Genomic DNA, 26,134 nt, shown 5'->3' with positions numbered 1-26,134 from the left:
GAGAACGCTGTGTCCAAAAGTCTGCAATATGTGTGACATTCAGAAACAGTCGATTCTTCTCCACGGCTCTTTACTTAGAAAGGGTTAGCTGCATTAGCTATCATTATTTCATGTAATTATGTACATTGATATTTGTTTAACAAATAAATAAAACACAAGAACAAAAGAGCATGCAGAGCATGCACAATGCTCTATGATTATTTTCGTTCCAAGTGGCAGCTGTAATGTGTGCCATGGTGTCAGACTACCTGGCGTCATGTAGCAGGACAGAGGGTGAGAACGGTCACGGTGAGCGCCTTGTGCTTGGTTACTTCTTGCTTGTTGCTCCTTGGTCAGTGTTCATAGTTGAGCGTTATTTACCGTCAGGGCATTGCCTCAATTGCTATGTTTAATGGTGCAACAGTGGTGGTTTCTTACATGAGCAATATGGGCAAACACCCAGGGCGTTATCTTTTTAGGATGGCACAAAGATGAAAGCAAAGCAGAACAAAGTTTGTTCTGCATTTAATATTGGAAAAATGTATTAAGTATTTAATATCTAGGTGTTTTTATGAGAAAATGGATCTTTGAGATCAATTTGAGAAGCACTTTTGATCATATTTCACCATTTTATCGTGTCATTTAGCGCCGGGCGCTGGTCTTGGTCTTGACTCGATCTCGGGTAAGGTGGTCTTGACCACAACACTGCATGAAGACTTACTCATGTTCATGACAGGTGTTATGTTTGTGACAGTGTCATGTCATTCTTATCCACACTCCGTCAAATAAAGTGTTACCGATTTTCTTCTAACAGAATTTTAACAGGTGAAGCTAAATCTGCCACCAGAGGAGTTTTGTGTAGAACAGATTGCAGACAAACGTGTTTTTTTAAAATCTAAAGCGCAAAATGTTGTAGTTTCTTCTTAATTAGTGCTCTGTGTTGTTCTTTTGACAAGCTGACTTTTACAACCTGTATACACCAGTTAACAATTAATCAATTACTAAATTAAGTAATGATATCAATAATCGATTCACCCAATTAATCATTTTAACCTTAGTTACAAGCATAGATAACAACACTTTAATAATTTTCTTCATTTATTTTTACAGAGTTGGTGGCAGTGATGCACAAGTGTAACCGCGGTGGGTTGTTCCGTTATCGAACAGAAATCTGATTTAAACAGTATATCTTTCTCTCTCTTTCACCCAACTTGGTATGGTTTTCTCAGTACCAGGATCACTCCCACAGCTGCAGGACCCCGTCTTTCCCTCTGATTGCTCACTGCTAGCGTTACTCTCACTGGTACTGCCAACATGGTTTCGAGTTTTGTGCTTCCAGCATAAGTAGCTGATGAGCATTAAACACAACAAACAAATAAAAGCTAAAATGTAGGTAAATAGAGCCTGAATCCAGTTTACCCCACCCTCTGAAATCTTAACGTTGTACTGGATCACCACCTTCCTGTGCTCTCTGCCTTTAACTACTTCCACTGTCTCACAGGTGTAAAGGCCTTCATCAGTGGAGGAAGGTGTTAAAACGAGTCCCTGGCTGAGCAGAATGTGTCGGGGACCGGGCTCAAGGATGCTACCAGAGAACCTCCAGCTGACGGGGAGATTGGTATCAGGGGAGCAGGGGAGGAACTGTGCGACGTCAACTGTGAGGTGGATGTCAGTAATCTGCTTTGACACTGTAGGAGAAGCCAAAACAGCCATAAAAATTATCCTACTACTCTCCTCGCTAAGGTAAATGTGTGTCAAGAGCTTTATGTGGCGAATACTTGCAATTAAAGCTTGGGCAAATTTCAACATCACCATCAATGAGGTTCTGGATCCTGCCACAAATAAATGAAATCCTCTGATTATAAAGGCAGCACACAGCGAACATGTCTTAGTTAGTGCGACGTACATGGAGGAGTTTGAAGCACCAGCAACAGCAGCACACAGGCCTCTGAGATGGTCCCAGCCGCAGTATGGATCTCTGGCTATAAGGCAGTCATCACAGGATGTGTAGCGGCTGCAGTCCCTCACACTGAGCTGAGCAACAGCAGTTCTAGTTGCGCTGTACAGCTGACCCTGCAGATCATCAGAGTTCAAAGGTTAGCTCCAGGTCCATTTAGTCTACAGACATGTTGCTGTAACCTACGCTTCTAGAGGAGAGCTGAAGGAAGCGAATGGGCTGAGGATCCTGAAACAGCTGCAACTCCTCAATGATTCGCCCTCCATCATTTTCAGACCACACCACCTTCTGCAGCCAACCAGAGTCTAGAGGACCAAACAAGTTTATCTAAATATTGAGTTTTAAAATTAAAACTCAATATTTAATTTAGAGTTTTAATTGTCTCGGTGCAGGCATAGCTCTACAGCAGATGTAAATATCCATCGGAGAGGGAAAAGGGCAGCAAACAATTCTTTGAGCTGCCTTTACAACCCTCTACCGCCTCACCCTGCCTGCAACAGTGCAGCTTGCATATCATAGTGTGATGCAGTATGCCAGCTGGCTCTCGATGGATGAGCAATAGAAAGTCAACAGCAGCTTCCTCAGGACCCTCAGGAAGCGTAGCCACTGCTGGGTCTTCTTGATGACTGCTGTAATGTTTTCAGGCCAGATATCAGCGGAGGCGAGGACATCAGGAAGCCTGATGGTGTGGACACTTTCCACACTCTTGCTGTTGATGTAAGGAGGGGCTGGGTCGGTGCTTTGCTTCCTGAAGTCAATGATGATGTCTTTTGTTTTCTTGGTGTTCAGAGCGAGTCTGCTGCCAAGTTTATTTTACTGTGTAATGTTATAAACTGCACTCCAGAACTTTCTCTTACATTCACAGTGAAACTGCATGTAGTTTTTGCCTGTTCATTGGCCAATACAGCCATTGTCCAGTCTGATCCTGCCAACAACGCCAAGATGTGTTAAGTCATCATGTATGATCCAGTTACTTACTGTTGCCAATAAGCATGATGATGTGCTGCTGTCCATCCAGAGAGGTTACTTTGTCAACAACGATTCTGGAGAACTGGGCTGTAGACCGGACCAGCAGGGGCCTCCCAGTGATCGGGCTCACCTCGTTCACCATCAGAGCGTGAAACCTCATAAAGTCCAGGGTTGTGTTTGGGAGGTCCTTTGAGGTCTTCACACCTTTGGCTCGCATTTCATCATTAATACACTGATAATAGAGATCAGAGATCACATCAGATGGATCATTTCTTTACTACCATCTTAGATTGTTGTGGTCTTGGTGCTTACTGAACCAGGATAGGGGGTAGGCGCTGTTCCTCTGTATTCCTGCCATTTGCCAGAATCATCCAAAGTCAGAAAGTTCCCCTTGACAACTTGCTGGATGTCTGACAGCTTGTAGGCGCAGACAGCGGACTGACTGCAGGAACTGGACGGCTTCCTGCAAATTTAGAGAATCATCTAAAAATGAGACATATCAGCACCGACCCCCAGGGCTGCTAGGCTTTACTTCCCCCCACACCTCACTGCCAGGCTAAGCATAATTTGTTTCTGTTTTTGTTTAAAAAATTCTTATTTTTATTTCTTTAAATAAGAGACGGCAAGCATCTCTGCTGCAATGAGCATTTTACCAGCAGGGCAGAATGATTCCTGTATTGTTCTGGTATTGTTGTTTTATAGTTTTATTAGTTGACAAATTGGACAGGGAGCGCAGACTATCACACCACTGGCACCTCTGCGTGTTTACCGCCTCACACATTGTCACTGCTTGATCTCTGAAGTTTATTTTGGCATGGATCGCGCACACCTGCTTTCACTCAAACTGGACACAGGCTCACCTTTATGGACATTTACATCAACTCTGTGTGAGGATGAGGATCCATGTTTCTTTGGAGAATTTATTAAGGTAAGAGTCAAGTCTGAGACTTCCAGGAGCGTCTCCAAGATGGCGGGTTAAATCTGTAATCTGTCCTGATCAGCGACAAGGAAGACTCCACTAAACTCGATTAAGAGATTCAGTTCTTCAAAATTATATATTATGCATGGAGTTAGATCAAAAAAGAGACAGGGGGGTGCAAAAAGTCACAATCAGGCCAGGATTGATCTAAGAAACTTTGGAAAATGCTAGCATGATGCAGGACTCGGACCCTAGCGAGGAGAGTGAGCTAATGACTGCTAAGGCTATCCAGAATCTATGCAACACTATCAAAGTAATGCAAAATGACATCATTGCTATGAAAAATGACATCATGCAAGACCTGAACAGCTTTAAGAGTGAAATGAACAATAAACTGGAAGAGGTCAGCTGGGACTTTCGTAACCAAGCTGCTAGGCTAACGGAAGCGGAACAACGGGTGAACGAGCTGGAGACGGTGAACATGGACTTGAGAGATTCCTTGTCTTATTGCCTCAAACAGCAGAAAAATCTCCTGGACAAAGTCACCAATTTAGAAAGAAGATCCCGACACAACATCCGTATTCATGGCATTGAAGAAGAAGCTGAAGGTAACGCCATGCAGACGTTCATTGCAAACTTTCTGAAAGAACAGCTCTCAATCAACCAAGATCTGCAGATTCAACGGGCACATCGCTCACTGGGACCTAAAACTTGAGATGCATCAATTTCATGATCCATACTCGTCAACTTTCACAGATACGACATAAAAGAGAAAATCCTTAAAGCAGCGTGGGGGACGATTTTCTATGATGGGAAATTGATCTAATTTGCGCACGATCTACCGACTGAGATAAACAATAAGCTTAAAGAATACAGAAACATCAAGAAGATTCTCAAAGAGGGGAAAATACGTTTCCAAACAGCTTACCCGGCTAAGATGAGGATTCACTGGAGCGATGGACCGAAGTCAGTTTGTAACAGAAAAAGTGTGACGATTGCAGGAGTGCCTAAATGTAAAAATGTATTATTTTCCAGAAAGCACAATCAAATAACCCTCTCTGGGCTCTTCACAGAATAAATCCAGGAAGTATTTTCCTAACTATGACCCGCACCGGCCTATAAGCCACAACTCCAAAGTTTTTTTGTTTTAAGCCAGAAAACATACACATATAAACCGCAGATATCTCTGCCGCTCCAGGTTTTCCACAGCGATGCAGCAGCAGCAGAGGGGGGCAGACAGCCAACATCTGAGTCATAACAGGTCAATTGAATATCACATTTATTACAGTTGAAAAAGAAAAAGTTGCCAAGTTTAGATTTAACTGAACTGATTACGTAGTTTCCGAACAGCAACTGTACCAGTAAAAGTGCTGATCCTTGCTACTAGCATGAGCTAAATGAAAATAGGCGCCGCCTTCTACTTCTTTAGATTTCAACGGCAGCTTGCATCCATTATTGTTGCACTACTGCCATCTACTGGATCCTAATATCTATACCTCAAATTCTCATAATGATCCCAGTATTTTTAAAAAAAGAAAAATCTTTTTCCCCTCAATGCTATTTAACTTATCAACATTCTCAAATTTCAATTCCCTATTAAAATTCCGTTTTAATGGGCGCTTTCTTCTTTTATTTCCAATTTTGACTTCCAATGATTCACTTCCCGCTAAAGAGCCCCCTGGTGGTTGAAGAAAAATCCACATATAAATGGCTTATAGTCCGGAAAATAAGGTATATGAAAAAAAATCTGAACGCTCTGGTATTGTTCTGGGGGCCGGACCAAATGTGGAGGCGGGCCGGATCCGGCCTGCGGGCCGTAGTTTGGGGACCACTGATGTAAGGGAAAAGTTTCTAGGATGTTGGGGCTCAGTGAAGCCCTGAGGATGGAAGTCATCTTGTTTGTGTTATGTTCTTAACATCTTTGGTTTTGTGTTCAAACTGTCGACATGTACAAACTCGCATACAGGTATGATTAATGGTGATATCAGAGCAGCTTCATGGAATGTTAATGGTCTCAATAACCCTGTTAAGAGGAGCAGAGTAATGTCTAAGATAAAAAGGGAGAAAATTCAGATTCTACTTCTTCTGGAAACTCATTTGTCCCCAATAGAGCATGAGAAACTACAAAAATTTGGATTCAGGAAAGTTTTTTATAGTTCATTCAAGACGGCTCATAAGAGAGGAGTCGCAGTGCTAATACATAACTCTTTGCATTTTGATCTTATAAAGCAAATACGAGTTGGTGAAGCCAGGTATATACTGGTTCAAGGTAAAATTGAGGGAAATTTGGTTAGCCTTCTCTATCTATATGCCCCCAAATTATAACCTTCACTTTTTGAAAAAGTGTTATTTCATCAGTCACAAGGTATCTTAATTTAAAGAATAAGCACACCACAAAGTAAATGACTAAAGAGAGAAATGGATTATATTGGCTTACAGGATGCTTGGCAGGCGATGCACCCAACAGAAAAAGATTTTACCTATTTCTCTCCCCCATATTATAAAGCAGTATACGCACAACAAGAACGAAGCAAAATAGAAGATGTTAAAACATTTATCAATTCATTAGACTTACCAACAATTGGAGAATGTCAGAATAAAATCTTAACTGAAGATATTACTGGAAAAGAGCTGAAATTGGTGATAAAAAATAAATAAAATAAAACACCCGGCACAGATGGTCTTCCAGGTGAATGGTATAAGGTATTTGAACAAGAACTGTCCCCTGTATTATTAAAGTCATTAAATTGGACTTTAGAGAAAAAGACAATACCGCCATCATGGTCTGAAGCAATTATAACGGTATTACCAAAAGAAGGAAAAAAATAAATATTATGCAGCTCGTACAGACCTATATCAATCCTTAACCAAGATTATAAGCTATATGCATCTATCCTGTCCAATAGGTTGAACGCGTTTGTCTCAGATCTGATTGATGGGGACCAAACCGGGTTTGTCTCTGGTCGACAAACTCAGGATAATATAAGACGCTCACTGCATATAATTCAGAATATACAGGCAAACAATCACACAGCAGTAATGGCGAGCTTGGATGCGGAAAAGGCTTTTGACTGTGTCAATTGGCAGTATTTATTCTTAGTTTTGGAACGATTTGGATGCTGCAATCAATAGTATCAAAACATTATATGCGTCACCCACAGCTAGGATCAAGATAAATGCTTGACAGACAGACAGAATAAAGCTGGAGAGATCCACTCGACAAGGCTGCCCGCTCTCCCCAACTCTTTTTGCACTTTACATAGAGCCTCTCGCTCAGGCAATTAGAAAGAGCAGTGATATCCATGGTATAGTAATAAATTAAGAGAACATAAAATAGCACTATATGCTGATGATATCCTTCTATACCTCTCGAGCCCGGAGCAATCCATCCTGGCCATTTTAAAGTTACTAGATACATTTGGCACCTACTCAGGTTACAGACTAAATATGGATAAAACACAGATTATGAGTTTTAACTATTACCCATCGGTAGAGATCAAAGATGAAGTCCCTGTTGACTGGTCTAAGAAAGCAAACACTTGGGCGTATGGTTGACTTACCTTCTGAATGACCTGTACAAAAAAACTTTGAAATTGTGAATGCTAGAATTAAACAAGACCTCACACGGTGGTCTGAATGTATAACTGACTTTAATTCAAGAATTGAGGTCATTAAGATGTCAGTATTACCCAGGTTATTATACCTATTTATTTCCTTGCCTATCAAAATCCCCCATTCTCAGTTTGTGAGTGGGACAAATTGATATCTCGTTTTATTTGGAAGGGACAGAAACCTAGAATTAAATACAGTACTCTTACAATTAGTAAAGAAAAAGGAGGTCTGTCACTCCCAAATCTTCATGATTATTACCTCGCAGCTCAACTCAAAACAGTGGTACAGTGGTGTGACCATACTTACGAGACTGGATAGAAAGAATTAGAAAGCAAATGTGGAAACATCCCAATACAAGCTCTGATTGGGGATCAGAAACTTGCAGCAGCATGTAAAAAAAAAAAAAAAAAATAGATCCCCTAGTGTCATTTACCCTCTTGACCTGGTTTGAAGTGGTGAAGGAACTTAACTTGGGTAACCAGATACGAGTTCTCAGATGGGCCGCCTTGACTCAGATTTCATTCCCAACCAATTAGACTCCAGTTTTAAAAACTGGTCACAGAAAGGATTAACTGCATATTGCAGGATACTGGACAAAAATTCTCTACCAAGCTTTCAAACACTACAACAAAAATATGATTTAGAAAAAGGGGATTTCTTTAGATATTTGCAATTTAGACAATACATTTTTGCACACATACTGAAAGCCTGTATCTCAGACTCTAACGAGATAATTCAATTGGTTTCACAGGCCTACTCCAAGCCCGGTAAAATCACTATTTCCAAACTTTATCAGGGGTTGTTGAGATCCAAAGGAAAGTCAACAGACTACGTTAGGAAAAGATGGGAGAAAGAGTTGAATACTGAAATATCACAAGAACAGTGGGACAATATGTGTGAATCCGCTGCTACAACCTCCTCCTCAAACTATTGCCGTGAATTCAGTTGGAAAAATCTGCTACGTTTTTTCAGTGCACCAAAGCAGCAGCCTTATAGAAACCCTGATGCATCTAAATGCTGGAGGGGACGCGGGGACACAGAGGCAAATCACTCCCATATTTTCTGGTCCTGCATTATTGGAAGGATGTTTGGGGAAGATTGAGTCAATTTTGGGTCTTAAATTCCAAGGACCCGTCATGTTATTGCTACTTGGAGCTGTTCCGGAGGGTCTGAATGAGAATGACGAATATCTATTAAAAATCTTCAGTGCTACAGCCAAAATCTGATTACTCGGAAATGGCTTCAACCTGACCCACCAATGCTAAAGGACTGGCTGGAACTGGTGGAAGAGACCCACAAAATGGAAAAGTTAATGTTCATGCTGAGACTGCAACCGGACCTTTACAAAAAGAGATGGAGCAAATGGACAAGATGTCTGGAGAGCAATAACTGAATCAGGTCTCTCTTTCCTTGTTATTTTAAATGCTGCTCAAAAAATGGAAAGTAAATCTGTATCCTGTTTCATCCTATAACTGTTCATCTTAGTCAGAATGTAAGTAATTCCTTTTGTCGACAGTCTGTTTCTGTGCTGTGTATTGTATGTGATTGATAAAAAAAATCAAAACAATCAATAAGCATAAAGTAAAAAAAAGGTAAGAGTCAAGTTTAAATTTAACACATTTGCTCTGCTCATGCAGCTCAATGTGAACACAAATGTTCACACTGAGCTGCGCTCAGTGTTCACAGGTGCGCTTTTAGAGGTGCATGTTGAGCATGCAGTGAGAATGATAGCCTCATAGTCGCGCAGCATGCTGGTTTATTTTTATTGTTTTTATTTTTTGTGACGACACAATCCCTTTTGTTCCTCTACATCCAGCAGCAGAAATGAGCTGTGCAGTGGCTTTAGCTTTGGCATGCAGGGCTGGTCCAAGGCTGTATGAGGCCTTGAGCAGAATTTAACTTAGGGCTCCTCATGCTGCTAAGAACATCAGCACCACTAACAGCATTTCTAGTCTACTTAACATGTTTTCATACATAAACAAGGTGGACACGTTGGCACCCCAACCGCCGGGCTTAGCAAGTTTTCTGGGGGAAGCTCTGCAACCTCAGAACTACTACAGCAGCTAGTATCCAAGGTCTTTCTCTTCTCCACTGTGGGAGTTCAGCCAATCAGCATCAAGGAAAGTTAATAGCACTCCTTGATTGGCTGCTGTGTAAACACCAGTCTATATATTGTCAAGTAGCACAGCTCTAAGGTATTTCAGCTTTCCAAGCTGAATGTTCTTGTTTCAGATGTCCTTTATGAAATAATCCTTGAACAGGCAAATTTTTCCAAATATTTTGGAGTTACCACAGAAAAGGCAGGAGTGTTTCTACCTTAACATTATGGCAGTTGAACAATAGGACTCAATTTATTTTATGAACAGTACAATCATAAAGCTGCAGATGAAGCAGTTAACAAAATCAGAATTCTTTGCACATTGAAACGTGAGGAGACATGACTTACGGGTTTATGGTGAATGTTGCGTAGAAGATGCTGTTCGTTATATTATTTTCATCTTGTAGAAGAAAGACGTCCTGCACCAGAGCGTGAGAGCCAAGGTCTCCAAACGGGCAGTCCAGACGGGCTTTCAGGAAAGATGACCACCTTTTCTTCAAAATGGTAGGACCTCCCACGTCGCTCTGAATCGGCACAAATGTCAGACTTTAATACTGATTCATGTGGTGTTTAAAGGGAAGTTTAGGTAAGGTAACTTCATTTATATAGCACATTTTCTACAACAAGGCAATTCAAATTTACACAAATTTAAAGGAAATACAATAAAACAAGTTTTGTTGCAAAGGAAAGAGCAAAAGAAGACAAAAAGAAAACAAAAAAGTATAACCCCAAGTTTTGAATAAATGGTCCATGATTTATAAACTAATAGGAGTTTCTCTGGATTCTAAGCTTGTTCTGATTCCTGCTCTGGATTGAGTGAAATCCTCTGCATATTTTTGTTCCAACTAAAAGGTTTGATTCCTGTTCTGGGATTAGTGAATATGTAAACTAGATGCCTTAAATTTTCCATCTGCCCTAGAGTCTTAACTGGTTCATTTCTGTTATTTTGTTTCCAATGGGCCAAAAACTAGCAAATTCTCCAAGATTGATTCCATTTGGCTATTGAGTTTTAGCATCCAAAGTTTGCCTACGAAAAAATCGCATACAACTTGCATCTCAGTCTCACAGGTAGCGAAACACTCAGACTGACTCAGCATGTCAGTGTGAGTGTTCGCTAGTCGACCCAATCCAGGATGTACACTCTGGATGTGTCCCTGCAGGACAAGTGGGTTCTTCTGTGCCTAGTCTTCTCGTTGAGAAAACTTGATCAATTGCATTGAGAGACCAGCTAAGCACAATTTGTAGATTTGGAGGATATGCAAAGAAAGGCTCCAAAAAAGCAGCAAAAACAGAGTGAGGAGGATGAGAATGGTTAAGGAGGCATCCGCCTTCACCAAGAGCAAGAGAGAAAAAAAAGGTTTAGCATTCAGACGTACTTTACACACTCGTACAACTCTCGACAACTGAATTTCTTTTTTTTCTTCAACACTCTTCTCGGTGAGGAACAAGAACACGTAGTCATCCTCGTTGTTCTCTGAAGTTTTGCTTATTTCAGCCATGTGTATGGAAATAATCATGGTGGGCTCTAAGTTCAGACAAAATAAAAAGTGAAGTGAGGCTTGACAAGAATATATATTTTAACTGGGTCAAGTGACCACCTCACCGTTGAACCAATTGGATCCTTGATCATTCTTGATCACACTGCGCCCATGTTTTTGGAGAGCCATGTTTTTTCCCAAGAAGTCTGTGGAGCCAGCGGTATATAACGTCTTTCCTATTGATAGCAGAGGAAAATGTTTAACAAATTTTAAACTAATCACTGAAAAACAATCCTTCAGCATGGGTGGAATCCACTCAAACCATTAGCCTTGTTGCACAGCTGCTCAGTACTCGAGAAAAAATGTTGTCTTAAATTGGATGTTGTGAAGATGTTTTCTGATGAATCAACACTTTAAAATGTTTAATTTATTTTAGTTTATTTGATTAGGGCAGCACACATTAATCAATATTACCACAATTCATGACAGTGTAAATACGCAGGAATTAGTACGACAGCTCAGTTTCGTATTTTGTTCTAAGACAAGCAAGCACAAAAAACAAAACACCTTACCATGCAATGCACTGGACAGAAGACAGCAACAGCGCAAGACATTATGAATGAATACAAACTGGTTTGCGTTCAACCAATGCTTGCGATTCTTCTTAAAAGTTGTCGTTTTCACTCTTTGGTAAAGGCTGATGGTCCGCTCCATGAATATGTGTCTCTAACAGACTCCTCCTTCTGTCAAAACTGTGTTCTGTGTCTCAGTAGGTTGCAGTTTCCTTTGGTTTGTTCTCTGGTTTTTATTTTATTGTGTCGTTTCTGAATAAAATCTACTGAGGTGGTGGGCAAAGCCCATTTAAAACTTTAAAAATAATACAGACTTCATGATATATCTGACAAGAATCAAGGTTTAAAACATTATGCTTGTTAATAATTTTACAATAATGAAAATGGAACAATTTCTTGTCAGAGGTTTTTATTGTCCTTTTGAAGAGACATGATGGGTTTTACTATACTTGCAGCTGCATATGACCAGGTTGTATAGCAGTATTTTATATGAAAATAAAAATAATTGCAGAATGGGTGGATGGATGGATTTGGGTCAACATTGACTCCAAGATATTTACATTTTACAACCAGATCAAGTCTCTCTCCATTAACAACAATACTTGGTTCCTGGCCATCTGTGGACCAAAGGGAAAAATAAGCAGCAGGTAGCAGGTACAATAGCTGCATAGAAGAATATTCTTTCTTTTTCTGGCATGAACAGATAAATAACACTATCGTTTGAATGTAACTGTACTTTTACATGCGAACAAAAGTCTGGTAGGTCATTAATGTAAAGACCGACTAGGATGGGGCCCAAAATGGAGCTTTGTGGCACTGCAGCAGAACAATTAAGGTATGTGAAGTTTTATTCTCCTATATATATGTATTCTATTTGACTGGCATGAGACAGCAGCATTTGAGAAATTCAAATTAGACAGTTTTCCCAGCAAAAGTTCATGGTTAACGGTGTCTTCAAATCTAAGAATATGGCCCTGACATTTTCACCCTCGTATTCATGATTTCTTCTAGCTATTACAGGAACTTTTCCTTTGTACATTTGATTGCATGAAATAAAAAGTAAAATAAAATGTGAAAAGAAATTATTGCTGTTAATTATTGATTAACTTTACAAACAGTATCCATAATTAGGGTCATAAACTTGTGGTGAACTAATAAACAGCCCGAGTTTAAAAGTTACTTTGATTATCTAATCAACTCCATTTATTTTTTCTCTTACTCCTGTTTCCTCTGTTTTTCAACTGGTTACAATCCAGCAACCCAAAACCCCCAAACTAACTTTTTTTATACTCTGAAGGCTTTGAAGCATCAAGAAGAGAATGAGATATCTGAGAAGAAGCAGCAGCACAGGTTCACTGGTTGATGTTGTATCTAGATATGAGTAAATGTACAACCATGAAGACATAGGAAAACAACTAAACATTTCATAGGATGAAGTTTCTCAATGCTCACCGGCTGTTTGGTGAAGAACTCAACAAATGATTAATCCAGACCAGGAAGCACTGAGATACTGAGCGAAACATCATTAGGCCTGGGATAAAAAGTGTTGCACCAACCTTCCATCATGGAGGCAAATTTTTCTTTGGGGCCAAAGGGAATTTTCCCTCTGCCACTGTGAGTTGTGTTCTCCATGGTGATATGTCCTTTGTCGACCATCTGAAGAAACATTGAAGAAATTATAATAATTTAGAAATGATGTTACTTATTCCCTGCGATGGAGTGGCGACTTGTCCAGGATGAACCCCGCCGCTCGCCTGAAACGTTTGCTGGAGAAGCACCAGCACCCCTCCTATCCCCACTAGGGACAATGGTGTAAGAAAATGGATGGATGGATGGATATTACTTATTCTTCCATAAATCTGTTTTAATTTTGAGGGTAAAATGAAAAAACAATGCAAAACTCTAATACCTTAGTGATCCATGCTTTTACATCCTTTCCTGTTTTATTGCAATAAACTAAATTCCTCCTACACAGCAAATGCCCAGCCGATGGTTCTGGAACTACAGGACAACGACTCCAGCCTTAGGTATGGGAGGAACGTACCAGGTGTGTGCAGGTAGGTTCGAATGCCTTGGTTCCACAAGCCAGAACTCTGCCATCATCCAGAGTGTGCATCATCCTGATGTAGTTGTCACATTCCTGTTAGAAGGACAGCTATTTCTATAAACAGACTGTAAAACTGAGGGGAAAAACTTATAATTTATTTTAATGTGCTGTAGTGTACCTCGATGCTCTTGCCTTTCCTCTGGCACTCGATTTTGCTTGAAGAGTTCACTACCCAGTTAGCCTGACAGGAAACAAACCAAAAGACCATGTGTTTATGAGGAAATGTTTGTGAAATTCCTGCATGTTGTTGTAATATGAAAAGTCAAATATATGTTCGATTGGGTGCCATTTGTGAAGTTACACAGCCAAAAATGAACAGACAAAATAATGGTTATTCAGTTAATAAGAGAAAATAAATGGCTTCATTTTATAAAGTCATAGCTTCAAACTAAAAATTCATAGGTAGCATACTGCAAATGCTTTGTAGCTACACTGTAAAAAAAAAAACTAAAAAAAACGGTAAATGTACAGTAGAAATTTGAAGGAATTTTTCCGTTTTTAGTTTTACAGGTATTTGTACTGTATTTTCAATTTTACACATTGCATCATGGGAACAAGAAACTTCGCAAACGCGAAAACTGGTCATATGACATTTCAAGCTCGCTAGTCGGACCCTGCAACATATATCTTTTGGACTTCGGTTGGATTAAGAGCTGGCGTTACCTTTCTGGAACCTCCCTGGTAAAGTAAAATAAATAAAAACACATTCTTTTCTGTGAATAATGTTTTGAAATATTTGTAGTTGACTTCATTTGACTTTGTGAGACTCCTGGCACAGTCTATAATTGCAAACTGTTTTGCAGTCTTTTTTTTCTTATACAAAAAAGGTATATATTATTTTTAAAATGCTGCGTTTGCTTGTGTATTGTAAAAGTAAAAGTACAGGTGACTGCTGTATTACTATTTATTTATTTGACCAAACTCGTACAGTCCATTTTTTCAAGTCAAACTGAACTGGGCGCGTGAAAGCTAACCGTTCATGGCGTCATGCTACTTGTGTCTCAATCCTGCTTTTTAAAAATGTCAAGCTGCAGTTGTTTTATTTGCTAAACATGATTTGATGACCCGGTTGTTAACATAAAAGCAGGTGGCCATTTAACTTCGGTAAATATACTTTCCATGTCAAGTTTGGGGTTTTAGAATATGGGAAATGTCGCCAGGAGTGGGGGATAGTTAGAGGAGGTGGTGGTGGGGAGTGTGGGGGGCTCGAGCGACGAACGAACGTAAACTGGGGCGGAGGGAAGCGGTTAGACCAGAGGACGACCGTCAGACTGGGGTGGGGACGGCTCGTGTTTCAGTCAGCGTTAAATTTGTTGCATGTTCGGTGCTCTAATCAGGCATGTTGAGATTAGGTTAGGTTGATAAACTGTTACAGTGGGTCAGAAGCTTCTTGCCTCATATAAATTGTAAGTCAGTGGATTGTACATACAGATAGTTAATTTTCCTATTTCTGAAATAGGAATAAACATCACTGAGAGTAAATAAAAGTGACGTTTGCAAAACAATTCTTCCAATTGGGAGTTTTTGCTGAAATGCCTGCTTGCAAACTGATTATCGGTTATTGTAGCTTAGCTTAAAAACTATATAAATAGTACTGTTCTAAATTTGTTGTCAGAACAAATTAATTACATTGTTAAAAAAAAACCCAAATGATTGTTTTAATTATTGGAAGACTTGCATGTTTTGGTGTTTATTTATATTTCCTTCTCTTTATATGGTTATTTTGTTTTCTCTACTGAACAGCTGCATCCAGACACTCCTGAACTTTTGCTGGCAAGCAAGTAGGCATCTTTATAATAGGTGTGTACATTTGTTTTTGTTTTACTCAACCTGTTAAACCTTTAGTTTAAATTAAGAAATGTGTGGTGTTTTCTACAATTCAATTGTAGAGACTCACACACAGAGAGAAACAGCAGTTAGACAATTTTATTGGAACGAGAATTTGGCGCTCGAACACCGGGGGAAGACGTGTGAGCTGAGAATCGCAGCGAGCTTGAATGATCGGCTCGAACGAAGCTCAGGTAGGTCTTCCCCCAGGCCCAGTCACTGGTGGTGGAGCGGAGCTTGGAGAGAGGAGTCTTGAAGGGACCTGGGGCGTCTGGGAGGCTGGTGGTGGAAACGGGGAGGAGATGGGTTGAAGCACAACTGAAGCGGGTGGATCTGTGGTTGCTTTGTCTTTTGAAGGACCTCTTGCCAGGTGATTGGATCGAGGTAGAGAGGTGGTGCGTCCTGATTGGCTGGGGTGAAGGCGTGGTGATAGGTGATGCTGGAAGAGTCTTCCAGGTTGAATTTCTGCCTAGGGCTTCATTTCAATCTATAGAGACTCACGCAGAGAGAGAAACAGCAGTTAGACAATTTTATTGGACCAAGAATTTGGCGCTCGGACACCGGTGGAAGACGTGCGAGCTGAGAATCACAGCGAGCTTGAATGATCGGCTCGAACGAAGCTCAGGTAGGTCTTCCCCCCAAAAGAGGGTGCCGGAGCGAGGCCATGCTGTGACCTGCAGGCTTGTTTGAACCTTGTTAGGTGCACGGCAGCCAGCCTGCAAGTTCATGACGAACTTTGTTAGGCGAGGCAAAGAGGCCGAGACCTGCAGGATGATCGAACCTTGTAGGCAGCCGGCCTGCAAGCTTATAGTGAAGCTTTGTTAGGCAGGCAGTGATGGCCGCGGACTGCAGCTGATCGAACCTCGTAGGCGCAATGGCAGCTGGCCTGCAAGCTTAGCGAAGCTTTGGTTGGCAGGCAATGATGGCCATGGCCTGCAGGCTGTTCAAGCCTTGTTAGGCGCATGGCAGCCGGGCCTGCAAGCTCATATCAAACTTTGTTAGGCAAGGTGATGACTGCGGTGGCCTGCAGGCTGTTCGAGCCTAGTTAGCGGCTCATGCGGGCTATATTGAGCCTGAGAGAAGCGGTGCTGGCGTGGCTTGCAAGCTGATCCGGCCTCGATGTGCAGCATAGATGTCTGTGGTCTGCAGGCTGTTCCAGCCTTGTTAGGCTAAGCCAACTCCCTGAACAATAGATATTTAGTATGTCGGAGTACTCCACCACCAGAGATTTGTTATGAATGCTTACCCATTGTCTGAAGGCAGTGAGAATGGAAGAGAGGTCTGAAAGAGTACGAGAGGAGGATGCCGCTGACGATCGGCAAATGGGTTATGACTGAACCTTGTGGGCAATGGGAGGCTGCCTGCGGACTAAATATGAGGCCTGGAAATGGCCAAGGGGAACTCGCATGAATCTTGGATTTCTAAGAAATTTAAAGACATGGCTAATCTGGAGACTTCATGCGTGAGGGACGCAGGTGTTGAGGTGGGGCTTGCTGACTTAAAAGTGAAGATTGAGGACAGCGTGAAACAGGCATAGATCCGGGACCTGCGTTGTCCCTTGAGCATTCTAAACTAATAGATTACTAGAATGGATAGTAAACAAGCATCTCCTGAGATAAATTGTGCTAGGTGATTGATGTAAGTGGCAGTTTTCCCCTCGATCCTCGAGGAAAGGTGATTTATTTATATGGCGCATTTCCAGCAGCAAAGCAGTGCTTTTAGAATGAGATAGGACTGAATCTTAAAAACCTAAACATCTAAAATATATTCATATATACGAATATAAAGCAATAATTAAGTATAGATCCCCCAAAAAGTCTGTACTTCATAATAGGCGCTAGAAAATGTTGCAGTTGAATTCCAGATTAAGGGAGTAGAAGGTGGCGGTGAAAGAATGAATAGTGAAGGACGTGACCCCATCATGAGGAAGGAAAGATTTCTAAGTTGCGCCAAATTTAGTTAAGGCGTACCATGATGGTGTGAAAGACTTTAGAAATACTGTTGAATAGTTGTTGGAATGACCTGTGGGGATAACAGAGGTAATGGTGACTGCTGGATGACGAGAAGGAGGAAGGCTTGGTGGTGATAAAAGGCAGCTTAAAGATTGAAATGCCTGTGCGGGGACTAGTCGAAGGTAGTGGTCAAATCGAGGTTTAATTCGTAGCCCTTTCAGCAGCAGCAGGCTAGCCCGAAGTACCACGAATCACACAGAAAGGAGACACCCTTTCCAAGTGCTAACATTACTTGTCAAATACTCATTAATGATTCATAAATTATGCAACAAAGCAGCTATAGATGGAGACTTATGAGCGAGATTGAAAATAAGTTATATTTTCAGAAATTTTCCAAGGTTTGACGTGCACAAGGTTAATGCTGCTTCATTTCATTCTGGGGAGGCAGAGCAGGTCAGACCCGGAGTGGAGCAGAAGGTCGATGGATCAGATCTTTAATGGGTTAAGGAGCTAGACTGATCAGAGGTCTCTGAACAAACAGTGTTTAAGGTCTGTTCTCTAAGCTGAGATAGCCGATGAGAAATCTTTGGAACTGGAGTGATTAGCTGCATCTCCCAGGATTTAATTAAGACGCTGCTGCAGTTATCAATACGGTTGGAGATAAATGCATGGATAAGTTTCTATAGATCCCGAGGTGTTTTTATTGTGATAAGGGTGATGAGACGTGCGGCACAAATGGATGGCTGCAAAAGTCAAAGTAGCTATGGTTACCAATACGTTGATATTTAATCTGCCACCTGGCGGAGTGGGTAGATCATCATAAGCCTTATAAGGGAGCAGGAGACTTGTTTCAAGCGCGTGTGCTTCAGTAACATGCTAACAAGGTTTATAGCTGGAGAGGCATTCGTAATCGGATTTACAAATGTATACCCCTGCAAGTTATTGTTTACACCGGAAAATTTGCACATGCGGACAACGCTGGGGGCAGAAAAACTATTCTTTTACATACATGTCAGGGCTGCCACCATAGAATACTTCCGTTAACTCAAACTGACATGTAGATATTATTAATTTTGTGCTGTGTTCATAGCAAAGGGGAAAACTGTTAATGTATGACTCAAAACCACTTTCTCGCTCTCTGGATCACAGCTACGAGCAGGTTCGTTGCCATAGCAACTGAAAACAACGCTACAAAAAATATATATATGTATAAAAAAGAACAGTCAAATATTTCTCACACAAAAGAAATATAGTTTTAGGCTTAATGGTTTGCGATTAATAGGTGATTGGGTGGTAAGAGAAAAAAAAACTAAAGATGTATCGCTGAACTGACTTTAATGTGAGGCTAGCTCTAGCTAGCTCGTTGTTACTGTCTCTTACTCTGCATTTGTGGAATCGCAATGTCTGGGATCATGAGCGCCCCCCGCCACACAGGAGAACTAGCTGCCTCGCGTAGGAACTGTATTCTGCCGTTTATGATCACTCTAAGCACACAAATCATGTTACACACACGGGTGGTGACAAAACAGTCTATGCCGTACGCTACATTTATGGAAATTAGTTAATGCATTATTATCTATCCATCTATCTCCCAATTGACACCGCACAATACTGGTGTGCTTAAAATGATTGCAACCAACTCCAACAGCAATTGCGTGTAGAACCACAATGCTTAGGCAGCCATCCAGTTATGGAAGAAAGCTGACTCATTTTATGACCCTCATGTCGCGTGTGCTGGACTGACGGATCCTATAAATGTGGTATTTCTACTTAATGCCCATGCCTCCTCGATACGAGTTCGAGCTGACAGAAAATGAGGGAAAGAGGAACAGAAGTTATCAGGACGTGCGACGCAGCGAACTGAACGGCCTGAGAAGCAGAACACTTGCAAAGTTAAGATCACTGTCCAAGTGCCATTAGAAAGCGGAGCCGATGAGATTTAGAACAGCTTAAAGCCCAGCTCTGCAAACCACAAGTTGAGCTAATCATGACTCTAAAGATGCTGAGACTGACCAACAATGGGTGGCCAGATAAACAGGAGCTGGAAGCACTGGTGCCCTAACTGTGATGTCATGAAAACAAAATATGAACGAGAGTGGAGAAGGTATATCATTACCTGGACACCGCCCCCACAGGCGCAGCGAAGTTGCTGGTTGATGAAGCTGGAGAGCCAGCTGTGAGCAGAGTCACTCGGAAGTGAGCGTGGCGGTCTGATGGCAGCGTTCTCCGGGAGGTGAGCTGGGAAAGACAATCCAGGCATAGGAGCGAGTCCACGACGAGACGAGCTGAGGAGGGCTGACGAGCGTCAGTGGCGGGGAGGAAAACGGCGAATCGAGGAGGGGCCGGAGTGTCGCTGATGAAGGCCGAAGGGAGTCATCATGGGGCGGATAGATCAGTGAGCTGACTGACAGCCCTTGCTCAAGATGAGTTTAACGGAGGGGTAGAGGAGGGAGGCGAAGAATCCATGAAGCTAGACAACACCCCCATGGGCGCAACAAGGTTGCTGGATGATGAGGCTGGAGAGCCAGCTGCGAGCTGAGACACAGAAGTGAGAGACCCTGGCGGACTGGTGGCGGCGTTCTCCTGGAGGTGAGCTTAAAAAGATGATCAGGGCGGAGGAGTCTGTGACGAGATCAGCAGGAGAGGGCTGACGAGGGTCAGTGGTGGGAAGAAAGGGACGGCGGATCGAAGAGAGGCCGGAGCGTCGCTGATGAAGGCCAAGGGGAGCCAGGATGGGGCAGCTGAAAGTCCATGGGAGCACAGCAAGCAAGAGACATTTGAACAAAGAAAAAGAAAAAGGACGATCGGAGGGAGCTTTGCGAGCCGAACCAGGCCAAAAGGAGCGGAACCGTTGATGGAGAGGAGGCAGCTGGATGTTACAGAGGTAGAGGAAAAGCACCCATAACGTTGAACCACAACTGAAGCAGGTGGATCTGTGGTTGCTTCGTCTTTTGAAGGAGCTCTTGCTAGGTGATTGGATCAAGGTAGAGAGGTGGTGCGTCCTGATTGGCTGGGATGAAGGCGTGGTGATAGGTGATGCCGGAAGAGTCTTCCAGGTTGAATTTCTGCCTAGGGCTTCATTACAGTAACATAAACATAATGTTTTGTTATGTGTCTTTCTAATAATGTCTAATGCAGCACTATGTAACTTATGATACATTTTTTTTATATTTGTTGAAGTTGTCACTGTGTCGTGATATTGCATGAGAGATAATCTGTGAAAAAAATGTAGGTCTTCTATTAGCCAGTGCTAACTGGATTCAAACAGTCAGAGCCAGGAGGCAGGTCTTAGCGTGTCAATCACAAACTCTTGTGGTGCTGCTCATCCCACTTCTCTCCGATCTCTTGCTTTTGGCTACGCTGCAGCTAACAGAACCTGTCATGAATGTTAAGGATGAATGTTAAGGCTAGTTTGCATGGACACCGATGACAGTGGATAAACGGTTTTCCTGTAATGGTAAGTTTATTGACAGCATGAGGAGGTTGATTGATAGCGCTAAGACTCTCTTCCTGTCTGATTGGTTGGTCAGGCCAGATGCCCTAGCCACCTCAACTGGCTCCTCTCAACATGGAGGAGCAGCGGCTCTACTCTGAGTCCCTCCTGGATGACCGAGCTTCTCACCTTATCTCTAAGGGAGCCACCCTGCGGAGGAAACCCATGTCAGAATTCATCAAAATTACTCAATGTTGTTGTTTGTGAAAGAGCTATTAGCAATTGGTGAGACGCTGATGAGAAAGGTGATGTGCTGCTGTAATGTAATTTAGAAGTGCTTTGTAAAAAGTAAGTTTATAACATGAAGTGTTTCTGTGTTAAACTTGAGTATCCATTCTCTTTTTTTAGAGTTTTTCTGGGCTCAAACCCTGAACAAGGTCGACTGACACGACGCAGACGAAGGTGAAGAAGCAGCTTTGCATTCCAGCCAGATGGCTCAAGTCCCTTAATGAACTGAATGACTGGGAATCCATGGAAAATTTGAGCCTTCTGAAGTTTAAATGTGATTGATCATCTCATCAAACCTGGTGCACCAGGAACCTTTGTGAAGCACAAGAACTGGTCACAGAACATTTCAAGCTCTTGGTAACTATACCTAAGAATTGGATTAACCTTTTTTTTGCAGAACATCAACATAAAATGGACTGTTTTGTTTTATGTTCACAGCGACGAGAGGTAATGAGAGCACACACTCATGAATCCAGTGTCTTCCACTGTTGTTGGCATTAGGCTGTGTTTATGTAGTGTTTGATTTTTAACTGGATATTTATACCTATATTTCATAAAAACAAACAAAATTGTTTATTTGACTTCAAAGACTAGAGGAATGAGTAGGTGTGTCCAAACCTTCGGTCTGTACTGTATGTTGAAAATTTGTATAGTAAAATGCAATTAATTAGTTGTGATGTACAGAAGATTACGGTGGCCGACAGGTGCAAATGCGCACCAAAAGAGAAAACATGCAAACAAAAGAAAAGACACACCCCCGAATCAAATGCAGCAAACAAAAAAGAAAACACCCCCGAATTAGAAAACACCCCCGAATTAAATGCAGCAAACAAAAAAGAAAACACCCCCGAATTAGAAAACACCCCCGAATTAGAAAACACCCCCGAATTAAATGCAGCAAACAAAAAAGAAAACACCCCCGAATTAGAAAACACCCCCGAATGAAATGCAGCAAACAAAAAGTGTTGAAAACGGAAGTGCTCCAGACCACTATGGGGAGTCTAACAAAAAATAGCTGTGTCCGAATTCAGGCTCTGCATCCTTTAAAGCGGGTGTTCAGAAAAGCAGCAATGGCGACAAAATAATTTTTGCTGTATTACACTTAAAATTACACAAATTTATTTTTTACAATGTTTTTAGGCGAGAATGTAGATGTATAGATCTGAAATATCTGCTCGGTTCATTAATAAATCACCTACTTCCAATATTGCTCCGACGTTTTCGGAGATGTCTTCTCCCGCTGCATTAACAGCCAGCTTCACTCGCAAGCTGTCAGCTGGCCGGGCGCTCCATGTAGATATTAATAAAGTATTTAATTTATTCCTGAGCAAATGGGTTTGACTGATTAAAGTTAAGCCTTCAAACATAGTTTATTTAACTGTAATGTCTTACTACCTGAGATCTGGAGAGTATTTGAAAATGAATAATATCCCTTGTATACATTAAACATTTTAGAATCAGACAGATTTTCTTTTTACTATGGAACAACTTTTATTACAAAAGGTGAAGAATAATACAGAAATAAAGAGTAAAAAACAACTGAGTCCGTTTTTTTTACTTCGTTGCTCTGTGCTTCACGTTGTCACGGTTGCTAAGCAACATAACGCCGAGATGGAGGCTAGGCAGCTAGCCGGAGGCTACAGCTTCTCTCTTCTGGTCGTCCATATTCGTGGCCTTCGAAGGATCCGTCTTCTGTAGATCGGGCCGTTTCTCACATAGACATAATAAAAGGACAGACGCCTAATGGACCGCTCTCGTGTTATCAATACATACTTATATAAGTATACAAACATAAATAAATAATCATTAATACTGAATAATATACATTAGGCTATGCATGATTATGCACGCACACACACACACATATATATATATATATATATATATATATATATATATATATATATATATATATATATATATATATATATATATATATATATATAATGTTTTCCAGCCTACGAGTTCTGGTTTAAGAGTGATTCAGCAGCTGAGATTGGGTCCAAAATCCGATACGAGATTCATCCGTGCTGTGCAGTGAATCTGTCTCTCCCTTCTTCCTCACGTCGTAGGAAACCTTCAAAACAAAAACGGGACATTTTCGAGTTATCTTACGTTGACTGAGTTAAATAATTAAATAATAGCCATTGTCATCTGTGTAAACTTTGCTGGTGAATGTTATGATTTTTATAATATTGTTTCATTTCTATAGTAGGCTCTTGTATCAGATAATCTAAATGTTGGAGAATGACTGAAACATTTTAAGATTTACGGAATCTCGGTTAGCTGTCAGAGCGGGGGCTGAACACCAAGCACTATAGCTAGCATTAGCTGGTATTTCGCCAGTGGACATAAGTACAGTATAGTAATATTCTAATCACAAAAATACACAGTAATATGTCCATCTTACTTGCGAAAAGTCTGTCGAGCCCTCACGTCAGTAGTCCGTCGATCCGATCAACAATATTCCGCAGTGCTGAAGGCATCTTCTGCTGTTTTGGTTGAGCAAAGCAAAGTGTATTTGCGCCGGAGCAGCCAATCGTGGGGGGGAGGGTGTACTCTTTTATTATGTCTATGCTTCGAAGGATCAGTTTCTCAGGGCCCTTGAAAGGATGCAGAGCCTGAATTCGGACACAGCTATTTTTTGTTAGACTCCCCATAGTGGTCTGGAGCACTTCCGTTTTCAACACTTTTTGTTTGCTGCATTTCATTCGGGGGTGTTTTCTAATTCGGGGGTGTTTTCTTTTTTGTTTGCTGCATTTAATTCGGGGGTGTTTTCTAATTCGGGGGTGTTTTCTAATTCGGGGGTGTTTTCTTTTTTGTTTGCTGCATTTAATTCGGGGGTGTTTTCTAATTCGGGGGTGTTTTCTAATTCGGGGGTGTTTTCTTTTTTGTTTGCTGCATTTAATTCGGGGGTGTTTTCTAATTCGGGGGTGTTTTCTTTTTTGTTTGCTGCATTTAATTCGGGGGTGTTTTCTAATTCGGGGGTGTTTTCTTTTTTGTTTGCTGCATTTAATTCGGGGGTGTTTTCTAATTCGGGGGTGTTTTCTAATTCGGGGGTGTTTTCTAATTCGGGGGTGTTTTCTTTTTTGTTTGCTGCATTTAATTCGGGGGTGTTTTCTAATTCGGGGGTGTTTTCTAATTCGGGGGTGTTTTCTTTTTTGTTTGCTGCATTTAATTCGGGGGTGTTTTCTAATTCGGGGGTGTTTTCTTTTTTGTTTGCTGCATTTGATTCGGGGGTGTTTTCTAATTCGGGGGTGTTTTCTTTTTTGTTTGCTGCATTTGATTCGGGGGGGTGTCTTTTCTTTTGTTTGCATGTTTTCTCTTTTGCTGCACATTTGCACCTGTCGGCCACCGTAGAAGATAAACATTAGCAAGCTCAAGAATATGTTTAGCTCTTAATATACAATAGTGACGGTTAGTTATATAGACTACATGACATGTCAATTTATGGTCTTAAATTGCAAAATAGTCTGCAAATTGTTTGTAGAATGGTTTCATTTTTATATCACTTTGCATGAGCTACTTTCAAACTAAGTGTTTTGTGTTCTACAACTACATATCCTGTGGACTTAAGAATTTAGTTTTGTTTCAAAATTCAATGGTTTGGAAGACAAAAGTATTTGGAAATATCCAAGGCTTTTAAAAATAGTTTGTGAATATGTCACAAAAGACAGTAAAAAGAGAGAATTTCAGTTTTAGGTTAACAAAATATTGGTAAATTTGACATAAACTGTTAAATTGTGGAAAATATTTTGATGGAAATTCTGAAAAAAAAAAAAAAATACAGAAAATGTCCTGGTAACTTTCTGCCAGTACATTTTCTGTATTTTTACGGAATTTCCGGCAGAATTTTTCCGTAATTTAATGGGTTTTTTTCCCGTAATTTAAGTTTTCTGTGTTTAAAATTTAACATATAAGAACTGTTAAATTACGGGGGAAAAAATGTTAAATTCCGTTAAAAAAACAGGAAAATGTACTGGCAGAAAATTACCAGGACATTTTCCTGTTTTTTTAAGGAATTTTTTTAAATGTGTATATTTATTTATGTATATTCCAACATGTATTTTGTAAAGTAAATGTTTTAGCAGGCTCAGAGCTAAATATATTTTATTTGAAATTATTTAGTTTCTACATATTTACTCCACAACTAACTAAATATGTAATTTATAAACTATTTAGCTTGCTAATTAAATATTTGGAAACCGTGATATTTACTAATGAATGAATAACATGACAGGAAAATGAATCCTCATTTTTTTCGTCCTGACAGGTTAAATTACCCACATTATTGAAGTTTTTTACCTGTAACTTTCAAAATGCCACCCCATAGTTTCTCTTTGCATTTAATTTCATTGAAGTTTCACCACCCAGACCCAGTTCCTACCTCGCTGGTCTTCTCAGTGATGTCATCCAAACTGAGCGTGATGACCTTTCCTCTGGCTCCGATGAAGAGCAGACCGATGTCTTCTCTCACCAGCATGGAGCTCAAACCGTCAAAGTCAGGCTCCTTAAACAGCTTCAGGTTAACATCTGAGGGAAGGAATCCAACCGGCATCCTCAGGTTACTTTTGAAATCAGAGCATTTTCATAAACCTCTGAATTTAATTCAGTTCTCTGCATTTTATTTAGAGATATCAGAGTAAGAGGGGGTAGACAGCATCTTCATGCTACACTCGTATTATTTCCATCTTTTTAATGCACTTCTTTGTGCTGGTTTGTCACTCAGAGTCACAATGAAACTCTAGGTTTGTGTTTGCAACATGACAAAATGTGGAAAAGTCGACAGACTGTGAATACTTCTGCACTGGTCTGGACATTTCAGTGCTGCTGCAGAGATGCTCACCTGAGAAGAAAACGCTCCGGCGGGGTTTCAGGCTTTGGGCTGATCCCTCACTCATAATGATCAGGACATAAAGGAGCGCTACCTGGCTCTGCATCAT

The 26,134-nt window shown here is 41.0% G+C and overlaps 1 protein-coding gene across 1 annotated transcript; it reads right to left on the bottom strand.

Moving 5' to 3' along the window:
- Positions 1 to 1,111: 1,111 nt before the first annotated feature.
- On the bottom strand, positions 1,112 to 26,134 carry LOC106909944 (semaphorin-4E-like). The gene is made up of 14 exons (XM_088002673.1): positions 26,038 to 26,134; positions 25,579 to 25,724; positions 13,810 to 13,872; positions 13,629 to 13,724; positions 13,141 to 13,240; positions 11,138 to 11,248; positions 10,911 to 11,059; positions 9,883 to 10,058; positions 3,218 to 3,368; positions 2,915 to 3,137; positions 2,123 to 2,241; positions 1,886 to 2,052; positions 1,770 to 1,811; positions 1,112 to 1,678 (listed from the first exon to the last, which is right to left on the bottom strand). Exons 1-14 carry the CDS (start codon positions 26,132 to 26,134, stop codon positions 1,156 to 1,158), a joined length of 2,163 nt encoding a protein of 720 aa, XP_087858799.1. The 3' UTR covers positions 1,112 to 1,155.

Source organism: Poecilia mexicana, unplaced genomic scaffold (assembly GCF_051168715.1).
Source record: "Poecilia mexicana isolate PSO_F unplaced genomic scaffold, ASM5116871v1 scaffold_22, whole genome shotgun sequence".
Classification (NCBI taxonomy): domain Eukaryota; kingdom Metazoa; phylum Chordata; class Actinopteri; order Cyprinodontiformes; family Poeciliidae; genus Poecilia; species Poecilia mexicana.
Note: the sequence above shows the minus strand (reverse complement) of the source record. Positions and strands in the feature narration are given on the sequence as shown.

Bases quoted from the DNA above. Each gene is read 5' to 3' on its own strand.
- LOC106909944 (XM_088002673.1), bottom strand. From the start codon at position 26,134: ATGATGCAGAGCCAGGTAGCGCTCCTTTATGTCCTGATCATTATGAGT. The intron at 2,242-2,914 runs GTAAGTAACTGG...TTGGTCCTCTAG, and splicing joins CATCATGCTTATTGGCAACA to ACTCTGGTTGGCTGCAGAAG. The intron at 1,679-1,769 runs CTTTAATTGCAA...GGCTGTTTTGGC, and splicing joins GATGTTGAAATTTGCCCAAG to TTCTCCTACAGTGTCAAAGC.